This window comes from Lolium rigidum, chromosome 7 (assembly GCF_022539505.1).
Source record: "Lolium rigidum isolate FL_2022 chromosome 7, APGP_CSIRO_Lrig_0.1, whole genome shotgun sequence".
NCBI classification, from domain to species: Eukaryota; Viridiplantae; Streptophyta; class Magnoliopsida; order Poales; family Poaceae; genus Lolium; species Lolium rigidum.
In genome coordinates this window covers 177,684,229-177,700,935 of record NC_061514.1, presented here as the reverse complement: position 1 = coordinate 177,700,935, position 16,707 = coordinate 177,684,229, and the positions used below count along the sequence as shown (strand labels likewise).

The 16,707-nt window shown below is 47.8% G+C and overlaps 2 protein-coding genes across 2 annotated transcripts; one reads left to right on the top strand and one right to left on the bottom strand.

Annotated features, from left to right (window-relative positions):
- Positions 1 to 4,987: 4,987 nt before the first annotated feature.
- Positions 4,988 to 6,313, top strand: LOC124672323 (factor of DNA methylation 5-like). The gene is made up of 3 exons (XM_047208571.1): positions 4,988 to 5,608; positions 5,747 to 5,941; positions 6,134 to 6,313. Exons 1-3 carry the CDS (start codon positions 5,162 to 5,164, stop codon positions 6,311 to 6,313), a joined length of 822 nt encoding a protein of 273 aa, XP_047064527.1. The 5' UTR covers positions 4,988 to 5,161.
- A 1,689-nt stretch (positions 6,314 to 8,002) lies between these two features.
- On the bottom strand, positions 8,003 to 9,806 carry LOC124675247 (cytochrome P450 81Q32-like). The gene is made up of 2 exons (XM_047211315.1): positions 8,888 to 9,806; positions 8,003 to 8,801 (listed from the first exon to the last, which is right to left on the bottom strand). Exons 1-2 carry the CDS (start codon positions 9,803 to 9,805, stop codon positions 8,178 to 8,180), a joined length of 1,542 nt encoding a protein of 513 aa, XP_047067271.1. The 5' UTR covers position 9,806; the 3' UTR covers positions 8,003 to 8,177.
- Positions 9,807 to 16,707: the final 6,901 nt, after the last annotated feature.

Below are 16,707 nucleotides of genomic sequence, written 5' to 3'. Positions count from 1 at the left end.
GATGAAAGGAGAATAAGTCTGACGTCCATGGGCGGTGCCACTAGCACGAGCATCGCCCATGAAGGAGCCAGCCAGTAGTAATGTTGGTCCGGAAGAGGCGAAGGAGCTGATCATAAAGAGGAAGAAGACCGGTAGTAGTGCCAACCACCCCAGACTCTGAATAGAGATCATAAAGCTTGTCCTTATCTAGGCGGTTTGGATGATGGAGAAGGTGACCACCACTGAAAGGATAGCCAAGTAGTTGAGCAAACTTGTAAAAGGTGGCTTCACATGGAGAAGAATCGGCCATCCACTTCATAGTGCGGTCATCATCCTTCTTGATAACAAGTGTGGAATAGAACTGCTGGATGAGAGGAATACTGTAGTCCCATTTGACCCTCATAAGCTTGTGCAGCCCCATCTTTTATATCACCCAAACGGCATCCTCAAAGTGACTCTTTCCTGAAAGAGTATCCAGATCAATAGGTTGAATGGGTATCACATTATCCTTCGGTTCATAGATCTCTTTGAAGATGAACAGTTGCTCCATGCACCAAAACCGGTGGTCCTCGATGTCAATCTCCCGCTCCACATCCCCATACCAGTCCTTTTGCCTAATAGCAGCATAGGCAACATAATCCATCGCAAAAGTACATGCATTACTGAAAAAGGTACACCTATCGCAATCTGTACATACTGTGGATGTCAAACAAATGTGTACATATTGTGAAGTTAACAAATACAACTGATTTACACGGAGTATGTATTTCTAGTGTATGTTTGTTTTGTGCGGGTTATTTTTCTGATTCCTTTTAGAGTAGCATTTCTAGCTTGTTCAGATGTGGTGAAGGAGCGCATGCAAGCTGGGTCGCGGTGTGCATAGGGCTTCGAGAGGGTGAGTCTTGAGCATGACGGTGCCAGCGCTGGCGGCCATGTCGACGTCCTCATCCCCGACCCTCGTCCAATCGAAGCACTGGATGAGCGTGCCAAGAACCAGGCCTATGGTCCTCATGGCGAGGCTCTCCCCGGGGCACTTGCGGCGGCCCATCCCGAAGGATATCATGAGCTTCCCCTCCGCGGCACCGTGCTCGAACCTCTCCGGCCTGAACTCGTCTGGCGTCGGGCCCCACGTGGCTGGGTCGCGGTTGATGACGTACGCGTTGACGAGCACGATGATGCCCGCGGCAACGTCGTAGCCGTGGAGCTTGCAGTGAGCAACTCCACGAAGGCCACTACAAATGCCTCACCCTATTCTCCGGTGAGCAACGCCACGAAGGCCTAGCTCACTTGTCCACTAAGGGATTTCCTCGAGGCGGAAACCAGGCCTTTACAAGATTCTTGGGGCACACATCCACAACTGAATTGGAGGCTCCCAGAGCTATTACAACACAACAACAAGAGATCAAATCAAGTAAACAACAACTAGGGTTTCCAAAGGAAACGTTAGAAAAGGTGCCCTGATGTGAATGAGGGAGAAAAGCAAATCTCTTTGGTGAAGATGTTGATCGGGATCTTTTCCTTCGATTCTCCAAAGATCAAGAGCTTTGGGTGGTTGAGGGAGGAGGCTTGTAGTGGCTCGGCTGGAGGTGATATTCTTGAGCAGATCGAACAACTTGAGCTTGGGGAAGAAGAGGGGTATATATACCCCCTCGAAAAATCGAGCCGTTGGTGAAATGTCAGGCCGGAATATCCAGCCTAAGTGAGGGCCGAAATATCCCCCCCCCCCCTGGCCGAATATCTGGTGCTCCTTGAAGTTTCTGGCCAAATTATCGGGGGGCATCCAGGGGGTGTGGACCCTTAAGTCCTTAGCCATTTTTTAGGGCCCGGATATTTACAAATATTCAGCCCCGGATTATCCGGCCTAGGAGCAATTTTGCTTCTTCCTTTTTCTTTCTTTTCAACATGTATTCAACGGAGATCAAATCTGCACCGATTAATACACATTAGAGTATCACACATGTTGCCATCAAACACTCAATACCAAAATGCTAGAGAGATGTTCTTTCACCATGTCAGAGACAATAGTACTTGCTCAGTTTGTAAATCAGCTCCAAAATCCTTATATCATGCTTTGATGGAATGTGGACACGCAAAACTGTTTTGGACAAGTGGACAACTGCTGGTAACGTATTTCTTTTGAAGCTACCAAGGTTGCATCTTGATTAATGGGCGAAGGAAATTCTGTGTGGCCCTTTCTTCAGTGAAGGGGAGCGAGAGAGAATTATCTCAATTATGTCTGCAATATGGGATTATAGGAACAGATGGACCCATAACTCTCATGGGTATAATCCTAGTAGTACAATACAGAGTATAGCTGAAACAATGGGGTACTTACAGAGTCAAAATAAGCGAAAATCAGAAACTGTAAAGCCAATCTGTTTGTGGCAGGGCCCGAAGCCGGAAGTAATTAAGCTTAATTCAGATGGTGCAATTAGAGAAGAGGCGGGTGTCGCTGTGAGTGGTGGTGTGGCACCAGTTGATAGAGGTTTTAAGGGTGCTTGGTGTCGCACATACCATGGCATCGCTGATCCTTTGCCGATTGAAGCTCTGGCTTTTCAAGATTCAATTTTATTTGCAAATCAACAAGGGTTCATGAAAGTCACTTGTGAGTCGGACTGTGAGGAGTTGGTGAGGCTTTGGAATGAAAGAAATAACAAGCGATCTATAATCGCCCCAATTCTTAGTGAAGTTGAAGATTATAGTTATTCCTTTATGTTTTTTGAATTTAGTTTTGTGAGACGCACGGCCAACTCTGTTGCCCACGAGTGTGCACGCTATGCTTGTGCGCAAGAAGTTGAGGCAGAATGGTGGGTTGATGCTCATCCATATTTTCTTAGTCACAACTTGCGAGCTGATTGTACAAAGTTGGTTGTGAATTAATAAAGAGCGTGGTTTCCCTAGTAAAAAAAGTATCCCCAATATATCCATTTCGAGCATGCATGCATCCGTTTGGCTTCAAGAGGAATATATTAAGCTGCAAAAAAGAATCAAAAAATATAAAATGTAAGAGCATCTTCACCGGGTTCAATAGTGTCCTCAATAGCCTTATTGGGGTGCCGACCAGATTTGGGGCTCACACTAACGACCTCATAATCTACCGGCATAGTTTGAAGGTCACTAAACCGCTAACAACCCAGTGCCAGACGCTACACAAAAGGGTTGGGTGGGGCGGCGTAACTCCACTCCACGTCGGATACAACTTCTGGGTCCTCCCTGGCATGCACACAACCCAAAAGCCTATATATTCCCCAATTCCCTCTTTACTCCATTCTCCCGCCCGTCAGAGCACGCCCTCCCCCTCGCCGCCTTCGCCGTCGGCATGCATCCGAAGAAGAAGGTGGCGATGACGGAGAAGTTGTGCAAGACACCGTTGAAGGTGAAACCGATATACATGGCGAACAAAGCTTGACAGGCCGAGCTCACCCGGTGTCAATATGCCACGGCGGAGCACCAAATGCATCACAAAGACATCGAGGCGGTAGCGGAAAAAGCGCCTGCGGCGGCGCATGACTTCACGATGTACAAGGGTGTACTATTGGCAACGTTGGTGTGAGCAAGCCGTTCCCGAAAGGAGTGCCGGTGTGGGCAGATGTCTATTGGGGCAAGACTATTGGGAGTGCCGGTGTGTGCAGCCTGTTCCCAAAAGAGGGAACGATTGTTGGCACCCCCAATAGTGCATTGACATCACTATTACCGGCACCTATTTGGGATGCACCGATGTAGAAAACATGCTAATAAACTCGGGACCGGAAAATTGAATGGTTCGACGAATCAAACGGGAAGATCTATTTTTGTGCTTTGCATTCATGCGTGTGAAACCTAGGGACTTTTTTTAAATCAAACTGGTGAAAGAGATCGAGGTTTCGCTTAAGTTGATGAATTAGAGTAACGCCATTGATTTGAGTGTGGCAAATTTCAGCATAACCTTTGCTAAAACTTCACAATTTGAGCATAACTTATGTATGATAAGGTATAGCAAATTGCATGAAGCATAACTCTAATGCATAAATCCAAACTTGAATAAGATTGGAAATTCGAAATTTCCAATTAACAGTATCCATTACACCATTAAATAAAAGTTTACATGAGAAATAAATTGTACATAAATGATAAGAATAAGAATTAAATAATATAAATAGTTATTGAACAATGGAATAATCTACAACATTTGTGAAGAATTAGAATATACAAAAGAAATAATCGAAAATATTTCAAAAGAGAATAAAATGGAATTCCTAATCTAATCTTGATCTTCTTCATGCAAAAAGAGAGAGACAAAACAAAGAGAAAACATTGTCCGGCTATTCTCCGGCGTCAGAAGGAGCATTATGATGAAATGAACACTCTGAACCGAGGGAATTTGCTGAAACTCCAGACATTTGAATCTCGATAGTAGAGTAGGACAAGAACAGTGATCTTCAGTGACAGAAATCCCAAATATATCGTTCATATTGCTGCTACGGAGTACTAGTACTATATAATTTTGAGAGAAAACTAATTGTAACTCCTCTTTATTTCGGGTGTTCGGCTGAATCATTCCCCAATCGATCATAAGCCCTACAGGACAAACCCCCAACTGCTGGTTGCCTGTTCTCCCCTCCGCGGCGGCACCGGCGAGCCCCTCCCCTCAACCATCTTCTTCCTCCAATGGCACCGAGCCAGAGATCCAAGCCCCCTACCGCAGCTCAACAGGCGGCGCGGCGCCTTCAACGGGTCCGTGCTAACCTCCGCTTCCATGACCCACCCGCGGCCCTGGCCGCCACCCATGAGGCCGGCCTCCGCGAGCTCGGCCTCCTCGACTTCGTCCGCCTGGACCTCCCCTCCTCCGGCACCCCGCGCCCCGACCTCGTCGCCGAGCTCATCGCCAACTACAGATCCGGTAACTCCTACGCCGAATTGAGCTCCGTCCGTGGAGCCAGAATCGATCTCTCCATCCACACTTTCGCCGATGCGCTCCGCCTCCCGCGAACGCGTACGGAACGTCCCCTGTCCGGCGTGGGCATCGCTGTTGAGACCGCCGCTGCCACGGCGTTCGCGAAGGCTTATGTCCTGGCACCAATAGAGGCTTGTCCCAACAGGACGCAGTGGCACAGGCGGCGCGACTTGTTGGGTATTCTGAAGGCTATAGGCGGGCATGGAATTTTCTGGCCGATGATGATCTGGATGCAAGTGAAAGGGAGAGATGTTACACCTGACTGAGAGCGAGAGGACCGACGATGACTGCCACTACGGCGCGTACCTGCAAAGGCTCATTTGGTGTCAGAGGCGAGACCTCTTCCAGTTGCCGCCGGAGCCAGCTGCATTGCCTACCCAGCAGGCACTTGCCAGCAACCGATCAGCTGTCGATGCGAACCAGAGACTCCATTCAGAACTGGTGTTCAAGATACAACAGGTTGACGTGATATCCAAGCAGCATGATGCAAGATCAAAGCAGCTTGATGAGAGATCAAAGCAGCTTGATGCGAGATCAAATCTGCTTGATGAGAGATCAAAGCAGCTTGGCATGCTACCTGAACCAGGCATTGAACACAGTGACGCACACGCGCTCAAGGAGGCGCTGGCTGTCAATGAAAGAAAAAGAAACAATGACTTGCAAGACTCTTGGAAAGCTCGATTAGTGCTGATGGAAGTAAGTGAGCAACTACCACCTTCTCGTTCGAAAGGAAAAGTCAGATAGATAATAAATGACTGTTCGCTCCTTTGCATTTTATACTTTTGCATCATACCTCATTATACTTATCACCAAGTTGGACGATCTTCTTTGCAGGTCTTGACCGAAGAGGCGCATATAGGTATCAGATGGATGGGCAAACTTGACCCAAGAGAATTTGCAAATGCTTGTAGACAACCACAAAACGATGCACAAGTTGATTCTGATGCTCTTTGCTCCAAGTGGCAAGATGAGATTAACAACAGATTCTGGTGTCCGTTTAGGGTATTCACTGCTGATGGTAAAGAGACGGTATGCAAATCTCTCGGCTATTATTTATTCCTAGCTTTGCTCTGATGCTTTTAACCTTGAGTCATCATTTTCTTCGATACTACTAGCATGCCATAATTCCATCTGATTTTGCACGCATATCTCTCTTTCTTTTTCTATACTCACAAATATTTCCATGTTTCGGTCTGATGGTGCATACTTACTTTGGTATAGAGAATTCTCTCCGAAGACGACAACAAACTTCAGAAGTTAAAAGAAGAGCATGGTGAAGAAATCTATGGCTTGGTAAAAAAAGCGCTGCTTGAAATCCTAACCGAGCTGCTGGAAAAGAGCTATGGAACAACATGGACGGACGGAGAGCAACACTGGAAGAAGCTATCAAGTTCATCGTGAATGAGGGACAGTCACATAAGAGGAAGCGTTGAGCCAAGCTATGATTTATCTGTGGTACATGTTGCTGCTGCTTTTGGTTCCATAAAACACAATGTAATCGCAGTGCTAGTGGACCATTCCGTGCTATGCAGTGGTTTAATGGTTCTTAATATCATGCAACTAGCTTAATCAGCATTGATCTCCTTTTGACCGCTAGTGCGAGTTAAGCTAGGTTCTCTTATTGTAGCATTGGAATGGATTATGGATGCTAGTAGTAATCTAGAATGTAGATTTACCCCTTTTATCTCTTGTTAATGTGATGCGTGCCATTAGGACCTCCTCCAGGTATGCTACTGTGTTTTTCTTGGCTGAGAAAGCTCCTGTGTTATTGAGAGGTAAAGTGCCACAGGTCATCAAAAGCAGCATCGAATAGATAAAAGAAGGAGCAGCTCCTGTGCCTATAGTTCTTGCTGACTTTTAATTTATCTACAAGAAACAGTTTTTTTCCCTTGTGTGGTTGCCGAAGCAATGAGGGCTGATTGCAGGTATTGACTTTTTCACATGTGTTTTCACTCATCTGGTTGCGGTATGATATTCTCAGCAAGTGATTTCAGAGCTCTTTCCGATAACATGAAAAACCGATGCTACTTCTAGGGCTGTTGCCTATACATACCCTTTTTAGTATGTGCATGAAGACTGCTTGACATCAACTGAAATTGACACTTACTACAACATTGGCTGGACTTGAATGATGTGCTTCACTATGACTACGATGGATTTTCCATGTTGCTTTACATAAGTAATACTTGCAGTTGATTTTGATGCAACTGTGATACATGCTATGTAATGTACCCAATTTATAAGGGATGAGGAAGTCCTTGGGGATGCAGTTGTTGATACCAGGTTTCCTTTATGGAAAAAATCATGTTTAGCTGAATTAGAGGCTAAAAAGTTGAACCTTGTTTTAGTTTACAGTAAAATGGTGTGTTTAAGTATCTTGACTCTAATCTTAGCATGCCCAAGAGCTATGCAACCTCAGTCTCTCATATCGAAGCTACCCTTTTCAACTTCCATTGGTATGGACGGATTCAACCATTCGTGATGAAAGGAATACTACATACAGAGTAAATTTTTAGATACTCCCAGCACTAGCATCTTAATCATGCACTTGTTTCTCTCAAGTCAAGAGCACTGATCGGGAGGATTATGAAAGGTAGGAATATACAGCATGTAATATTGCAATTTTATGTACATTCAAATCATATATTTGTACCATCATTTATTTCATTTCATCACAGAAAAGACAACTGATTCTCTCGGAGAGGTTTGATTCAAATGTGGTGAAAAGAAAGCTTTAGCAAAAAATAGCATGGGGTCCAATTCTATGAATCAGACAACCCAGGTAGATTTTTCAGAAGGTTATAAAAAATCTGTTGTTTCGTGATAACTTGTACTGTACAAAATATGCAAGGCTATTTGAAACCTACGCCGGCCAGAGCAGAATTTTTTTTTCGTAACTAGTAAACATGGCGAATACAAGGTTTTCTCATTTTTGAAGAGACCCAAATATGAGGCATCTCGAGTTCAAATTTTACAGATTGGTAGATCACATCATTGTTCTCTGATTTTTTTAGAAACTTTGAAATCTCATTTTCAAATTTGTACTATCCGCATAATGTATCATGTAAGAATAAAACAAGATGGCAATACATGCATTACTGAAAGAAAGGCACGCCTACGCACTCTGTACATACTAGATACTACTGTGGGTGTAAAACAAATGTGTACATATTGTGTACACGATAGTTGAACTACATATGTATATCTAGTGTATCTTTCTTTTGTGTCCATTATTTTCTGCTTGCTTTTACAATTTCTATCTTTTTCAGATGTGGTGAAGGAGAGCATGCAAGCCGGGTCGCGGTGTGCAGAGAGCTTCGAGAGGGTGAGTCTTGAGCATGACGGTGCCAGAGCTGGCGTCCATGTCGACGTCTTCATCCCCAACCCTCGTCCATTCGAAGCACTGGATGAGCGTGCCAAGAACCAGGCCCATGGTCCTCATGGCGAGGCTCTCCCCGGGGCACTTGCGGCGGCCCATCCCGAAGGATATCATGAGCTTCCCGTCCGCGGCGCCGTGCTCGAACCTCTCCGGCATGAACTCGTCCGGCGCCGGGCCCCACGTGGCCGGGTCGCGGTTGATGACGTGCGCGTTGACGAGCACGATGGTGCCCGCCGCGACGTCGTAGCCGTGGAGTTTGCAGTCGGCGGCGGCCTCGTGCGGGAGCAGCAACGGCGCGGCGGGGCGCAGGCGGAGCGTCTCGGTGATGACGCAATGGAGGTAGGGGAGGTGGGGCAGGTCGGTCTTGTCGAGGAGGCGGCCGGGGTCGGCGCCAAGGCGCGCGTCGATCTCTGCCTGCGCCTTCTTGAGCACCGCCGGGTGGTTGAGCAGCAGCGCCATGGCCCATTCGGTCGTCGTGGATGTCGTCTCCGTCCCGACGCCCAGAAGATTCTGTGATCCAAATTAACAAGATTAAAGATGAGCGGTGGTAGAGCTTGAGAATGGAAGCATGGGTTGTGCGTGCGTGCGAGACTGACGGCGACGAGGGCGGCGATGAAAGTGTCCGTGTACATCTCCGGCTCTGACTTCTGCAGCGTGAGCATGACGCCGATCATGCCCTGGTCCGCCTCTGCGGCATCTTCTAGCTTGTGGCGTTCTGCGTCGATGAGCTTGTAGATGAAGGCGTTCCTCCGGCTGACCGCGTCCGCCAGCTGGTGCCTGACGCCTCGCCAGTCGAGCCAGCGCAGCACCGGGAGGTAGTCCCAAAGGTTGGCGACGCCGACGAGCGGCACGATGGCGTCGACCACCTCCTTCATCTCCCGCGCCTCCTCGGACATGTCCGCCCCGTCGTCGGAGTAGGTGTTCCTGCTCCGCGCCAAGGCCTCCATGAGAACGCTGTGGGAGAGGTCGAAGAGGCGCTTCTTGAGCTCGACCCTGGACGCGGCGCCGCCGTCGGACGCGCGCGCGAGGCGGCGCACCATGGCGCGCAGCTCGCGGGCGACGACGGAGTCGGACATGAGGTCGACGCGGCGCGCGGAGAGGAGCTGCAGGACGGTGACTTTTCGCGCGGCGCGCCAGTGGTCGCCGTAGTTGGCGAGGGTGAGCGCCTTGTAGTCGAAGGAGGCCTCCCGCACGGAGGGGAAGTGCGGGCGGTTGGCGAGCGTGGCGTCGAGGTCGGAGGAGAAGCACTCCCTGGCGAGCTCCGCGGAGGTGACGACGACGGCGGGGCGCGAGCCGAGGCGGAGCGAGAAGACCGGGCCGTGGCGCGAGGCGAGGCGCGCGAGCGTGGCGTGGAGCGGCTTCTCGAGGAAGGGGAGGTGGCCGAGGAACGGGAGCGCGAAGGCCGGGCCAGGCGGCAACAGGCGCCGCTTCTTTGTGATGAAGGAGCGGAGCAGGAAGATGGTGACGAAGGTGGCGGCGGCGACGTAGCAGAGTCTGAAGCTATCCATCTCCATTGTTGTGCGGTGAAGCTGATCAGGACCGATGAGGTGTTTGCAGTTTTAAGGGAGCGTGACGGAGAAAAGTCTTACTAGACCATCAGATCGTCAAGCCACATCGGCGGACCACCTGTCCAACTCCCACGCGCGGATCAAGACTCTCGAGGTGATCGCAACTTTAAAGACGGCGCCCGTCGCGACGCATAGCAGAATTTTTATTTTTTAACAAGGGAAGGATAATTCATTACGTCACACGTCGCGGGTACAATTTTACATGGAGGTCCTCTGGCATCTTTTACCCAGGAAAACCTGAATTTGAGGAAAGGCCCTCCAAAGTTGCGAGAAACACCCTGAGATAAAAATTAAAAAAGCAATCAGGTCCCTGGGCACCTCCACCACCAGTCGCCGGCGACCTCAAGACGTTGCCGCCGAGATGCGCTGCCAAGTTGCTCGAAAGCAGACTTCCGACGACGAAGCTGATTCGCCGGTCGCTTCTCCTCCTCCGGGGACAAACCACTTGGCGGTGGAGAGACGACGAGCTCCGGCGAACCAAGCACAGAGCCTCCGTCTTGGAGGTTGAAGATGGGCCGCTTGTCCGGCCGAAGATCGCGACGCTGCTAGGAGACGCCGCGAGATTTGCTCGAGGGAGCACAACAACTCCGTAGCACCTCTTGGGCAAAGACCGACTTCGATCTGGTCGAGTTGCAGAGCCGCCAGCAACTCCCTCCTCGCCACCACGGCAGGCCAGGGAGATGCAGAGCAGAGGCCTTCTCAACTTGGACCGAGGCCGGACGACGAACCAAGATCTGGTTACCTGGAACAGGGACGACGCTCTGTAGTTTCCATCCCCCTCGCCACCGAGGCCGGCCGGGATAGAAAACAACGAGCACCTCGCCACCGCGCAGAGAGAATCCCCCATGCCTCCACGGCCCGATGGGAACACCCGCATCTGGTGACGCCTATGCAGGCACATCAGATCCTTCACCACCGAATTATTGAAGGAGACTATGCTGCTCCTCCGCTCGCTCTGCTCCGACCACCGGAGCTGAAGGAGAGAAGACAGCAACCCTAGGCCACGGATCTGGTGGGCAAGATCCGAAGCATCGCTCCTACTACTGGGCAGAGGCCCCAGAAACGGAACAAAGAAAAAACTAACCCTACTATGTACAGGAAAGACTCTGGCGCCTCGCCTCCACCATTCTCCGGCGGCAGCGCCGCCGAGAATGGCTTCGGCTCAGCCCGGGCAGAAGGGAAAGAGGGTCAGTTACTGTAGGAGGGGGAGAGGAGAGGAGGGGAAAGAGGACTTGTGCATAGCAGAATTCATGGTCGAATTCTAAACTAGTACTGTACTACTAGTAGAGATTTTCTTATTTGACACTATTTTAAAATGTGATTTCCTAATTGGCGCTGGAATTTTTTTCCTTATTTCATGATTGGTCTAACAAATCATAAGGAAATAAATTTAGATCAAGTGTCAAATAAAAAAAATCAAGGGTTAAATAGAAAATAATATTTTTTTCAAAATGGGAGCAACGCCCAAGCCATGTACACAGCCTTATTCTTATTGCATTATTTGAAAGTATTAGAGTTTACATCCCAACCCTCGCTCAAAGTGGCAACATGAATCAACCATCTACTAAAAGAATGCAGCCAGCTGAATATAGCCAGCCAATTGCATCCTGTATATGTAGGATTCCGCTACTCCGCATGAAGAAGATAAGACCACTTTTAGTAGTGTCAAATAAAGATTTCTCACACTTCTAGGCTGTCCAGATTTTTCTCTATCGTAGATTGCGGACAGCGAAAAATAAAATCGCACCCTTTTACAGGTGTACGACTTTAGTTATGTATGGACTAACTTAAAAATGTGGATGACAATACATTCCAGAAGCTGTTTTTAAAAGGTGGTCAAAATCCAAATGTGAAACTTTGAATACAGAGTTACTACTGTAGATAAGATGCTCCCATTCCATGTTCACAAATGTGTCCGAACTTTGTTACGTCCCGTAAGAATATTCGCGATAGAGACCAACGTTTGTGCCGTACCAATATCGAAGACGGTTGTTTCCGAGCGACAAATGATGCGACGACTAATATAATGGCACGTGATTTGCTTGAGTGATTTGGTTACAACCAGGTGGCTTCTACTAGCTAGTACTACGACTAGTCGCTAACTCTTTTGTGAGGAATCACGAGCAACGGAGCAACCTAGAATCCTCTTCGGCTGCGTTGTTGAAGAGTCAAGCCAAGGCGTTCTTGTTATTCAGTCGAATTTCCCTTCTTTTTGTGGCTGGTTCTCCTTGTCGTCGCGTGCAAAAGACTATTGTCGTGTACTACTTTTCTGTTATACAATGAGTTGACAAAGAAATGCTGAACAACAGATAGATATAACATGGCAGGGTTTCAACAACAGAAGTAATCTCTTCGCTTTCAAACATGACTGAATATTCTCGCCGCAATTTTCCCTGTCAGCCATTTGTATAACGCAACCTCTACCAAGAAATTGCAGATTCCAGATAACTCTATTTGTTTAAAATAGGCTTTCGTCCCGCTTTATAAACGTGGCTGAACCGATACAAAGTGATGAGAGACCCTTTACAAAAAGTAAAGCAAAGATAAAAGAAACAACAACAGGAGTAGCTATACCCCGCAAGAAGCACCCTCAAACACTGACTAGAGGTGACACTATTGGACATCGTTGCACCACACCCACCAAGTTATCACCAAGGAGAACCACCTATTCGCTTGCTCTGGTCCGTGGAGCACCGATCCTGCCAGTGGACAACGAGAACGGGCGCAATGGCAACTGAGTCACGTGTAAAAGATAGAGGGCCGGCGATACCACCCCACACCGGTATCGAAGAGCTTCGAGATAGGATCTAGACTTGCCCGCCGATGACAAAGAGCCGTGATCGAAGGTAACCTTAGCTCCACGATAACACCCCCAAGAGTGTACTATACAAAGCGCTGTTGTCGCCAAGACAGAATGGTCAAGGGTTTTCACCCGGAGCCATGGCAGAGGGAGGTGACCACAAAGCGCCCTCAAGAGGGACACGACACCCGCAAGTGCCATTGTCGTTGACGCCGAAGCGCTGGACTTTCGTTCGAAATCACCGCTCGACTTTCGTTCGAAATCACCGCCACACCACACTAAGGTACCATGGTCAACCTGACGCCTGAAGCACCGACGACTCCAAGGTCCCACGTCGCCCGCTCCTCGCCACCCACACAACCAAAGAGACAAACCACCACCACCGCAACGTCGCTCACCGGGGAGCCGACCGCGCACACCACCTTCCAGTGTTGCCACCTCGGCATCCTGGCTAGGACACTAACAAGCACCACGACAACTAGGCCAAAACGACAATAACAGGCGGTGTCGGTGAATCCGAAGGCGACAAACAAGATGGCTGTGGCACCTCTGCACCATCCACAAGCTGCACCTAGCATGAGGTGGCCGCCGGACCTAGGCTCTCCTAGCCTAGATCTGGCCCTACGGGTGCGCGACAGACAGAGACGAGGACTTGCACACGCCCAACCTCCCACCAGGGCCATGAGGTGCCACCAAAATGTGACACCGGCCGAAGCCCACCCTGTTAGCAATAAGCCATCGCGTTTGTGGCGTGCATGGTGGACCGGCGTGAGCGCGCCAAGGTCGAATCCATGCACGGCATGGTGTGCGCGCATGGCAGTGTGTGTAGCGCGTGTGTGCGTGCGTGTAGTCGTGTTTCAGTTTGTAGCTAGGGAGTACAGCGGAGGACTTGGTCTAGCAGCGGGCCGGCCGTGGCGATCGCGTTTCGGAGCGCGTCGTGCGCGAGCTGGGGCTGCTGATCATGGGTGCGTGTGTGCGCGGCCGCAGCGACGTGGGTGCGAACTGCAGCTATAAAACACTCCCTGTAATCTCCATTGAAAATACCACGAGGTGGAGCTCGGGTTGAAAAAATAGAAAAGGGTGTTCGTGCGCCATCCCTTTCGTCTACCTCGTCCGTGAGCTGTGAGAGAGGGAGCTAGCTGAGAGCCTACACCGACACACCCTGCCCTGCCACGCCGCTAGTAGCTGTCGCCCTTGCCTGCGCCAACCACCTCCGCCTCCAGGACCGGGGCCAAGCCGTGCCGCCCGCCGCCGGACTTGGTGGTCGCCAGAGAGTAGCCGCCACCTCTAGCACAGACATGCCACCGCATTGCGAAGCCACCACGCCACCGTCGAGACAGCCGCGCCGCCCTCACCAGCTACCCCGGCCCGCACCAGGTCCTCCGCATAAGGGGGAGAGGGGTCCCTGCCGCCGCTAGTGCCCGGTTTTTGCCCAGCGACGCCGTCCGGCAGCGGCGAGGAGGAAGATGGGGCCTAGGTGGGTGGCAGCTAGGGTTCCCTCCCGTTGTCCACAGGAGCGACGAGGGGGAACAAATCGTTTTTCATTGGTATTGATCCAGAGAACTCTATTTACTCCCTAAGAAAAGAAAGAAATAGAAAATGGAGCATAAAACCTCTGAATATAGGACCAGCTAAGGTTTTACTCTATTTTGGCATACCGCATAGAAACAACATATAGTCACAAATTGCATCTTCGAGACAAAATGTAGGATTAAAGACAGAAATGGTTGGGTGTCAATTATTTTCAAGATTAGGTGTTTCTAATTTTTTTTTCAAGAAAATGAGTTTTAAAAATGACAGTTGGAGAAAGCTTTAAGGTTCATGCTCCTAATAGCAAGATTCAGTTCTTGATCTTGTGCATAATAAGATATCCTCACCTACCCAGAAACGGCCGTTTCTTGCAAACGCCCAGAAACTAATTTAAATACCATGAAGCTTCTTCGGTTCAAAATAACAGCACCAACAAGGCATATGGAGCAGACCTGCTTCAAAGTCTTGAGTGATAAAACCTGTCAAACAGATGGAGAGAATTCACAATGGATGTTAGGTCATACTCGAACAAACATAGCAGAAACATGATTACCCGATAAACAAACAGAGGCTTCTTCCTCGAACAAAATAACAGAAGCTCAAACAAAAAATTATTACTGTAATAAATTTATACCAGTATTTAATATAGTAATTGGATAGTATAACACCTTCCACTACGAGAAATATTCTCATGCTCCACCTCTAGAGTAGTACATAGGTATTTTGAGGCAAATGCATAATGGGGCAAAGTCAGCAGATCTTGGTACAAAAACAACCTACAGTAGTACAGAAATTCCTTCCGGTTTGGGATGAAGGATTCAGACAACTAAACTGGAAATATGGATGCCTTGGAAGTTGGAAAGAAGTACCAAGTTTTATGTTACAGCAGTTACCGGATTATTTGGACCAAACAGTAGCTAAGCAGACTGGTTGGCCATGAAGAGAGGAAACTACACAAGACCACATAACAGACTGATTCACCAACTTAGTTGTTATACAGCAGCGAAACTTTAGACCGAATACTTTCACTAGTCATCTCTGTATCTCCACGAAAGCATAATATCTTACATTAAGAATACCAAGCAAGTGGTTGTAGTTAAGATAAGATTGGATTATCAAAGCATTATCTGAGTATGACAAACAAATTTCCACAGTGAAACTAGAAAAGGTGGGATTACATGCATCTTGTTGAACTGATTAAGATGGTTGGAGTGGAAAATTATTTATGTGCAAATAGTTTTCACAAGCAAATATGATTCACCCAATAGCATCAAGACATACATGATTGAAAAACTAGATTCATTCCCAAATAAAATGTTGAACTGAAACAGTAGGGGAGGCCCCGACAGTAAATTTTATTGCAAAAGAAAGTATGTACGAGACATGGAGAGGATCTGGATGACCATACAGACTGCTGCTAACTAATCATTTCGAGTTGCAGGAGCTATTTTTTGTGTCAATTAGATAATTGGCTTACTTAGATACCTCCTAGAAAGACAACAATAACCTAAGGAACAGCAAAATTCCCTTTTTGCAGGAAAAATAAAGATATGTGATTGTTCGTTAGGAGCTGTTAGTCCACCTCTCTGTAAAGCAAGCATGTTAAATAAAGCAAGTGACTGAGAGAGGCTCACAGACGCAAACTGGCATGATATTCGCGGGATACACATGCATCAAGATATGGTAGAAACTACATGCCTTAAAATCAACGGAAGCTGCTAAATAGAGTCCAAATCACTAATACTATAATCCATTCAATCTCCAATTCCAGCCAAAAACAGTTTAACTCGGTAAACTAAAGCTGCTACAAAATGCACTTGATCTTGCTCCAAAAATAATACTACACTTGACCAGACCAAAACATTTGAAACAAAAAAACAAAGATCTGTAACGTAACAGCCCACGCATACATCAGTTCCAAAAGAAAAGTGGGAAAACACATGATCATATCATTCCTCTGGCTACCAAATTAGAAAATAAGTGGCAACAGAAACAATCGAACTACACTCAGAGTCCTAACAAGAATAGGGTAATAAGATATGAAGAGTATACCTCAATGTTCTGCGGTTGCCAGACAGTATCATTACTAGGATCGAGCTCAGAGCCTGCAAGAGCAGAAAATTAAACTTATTATACACACCATACAATCCTGGATATAATAATATAATAATACAGATTTATGCAGGACTTTTGAATCCATGAGTTCACTGACCAGAGGAAAATAAATATTATAGGAAATAACAGATGAAGTTTACAGAGGGCTGAAAGCATGGCAATAACAGATAACATGACATGGCTCTGGTAGCAGAACTTGGTCCAAAAACAATGTTTGCCTGATAAATGCCCAAATGTTGAACATGTCACCAAACCACAACAAATCGCAGTAAAATGAACCATACCAGGATGATCCCCATAAAAGGGATTCTTAGGGTGGAAATCATAAGTTAGAAACTAAAACAAGGTTACACTTTTCAACTTATAACTCAGATAAGTAACTTTCCCTCCAACACAAAACATG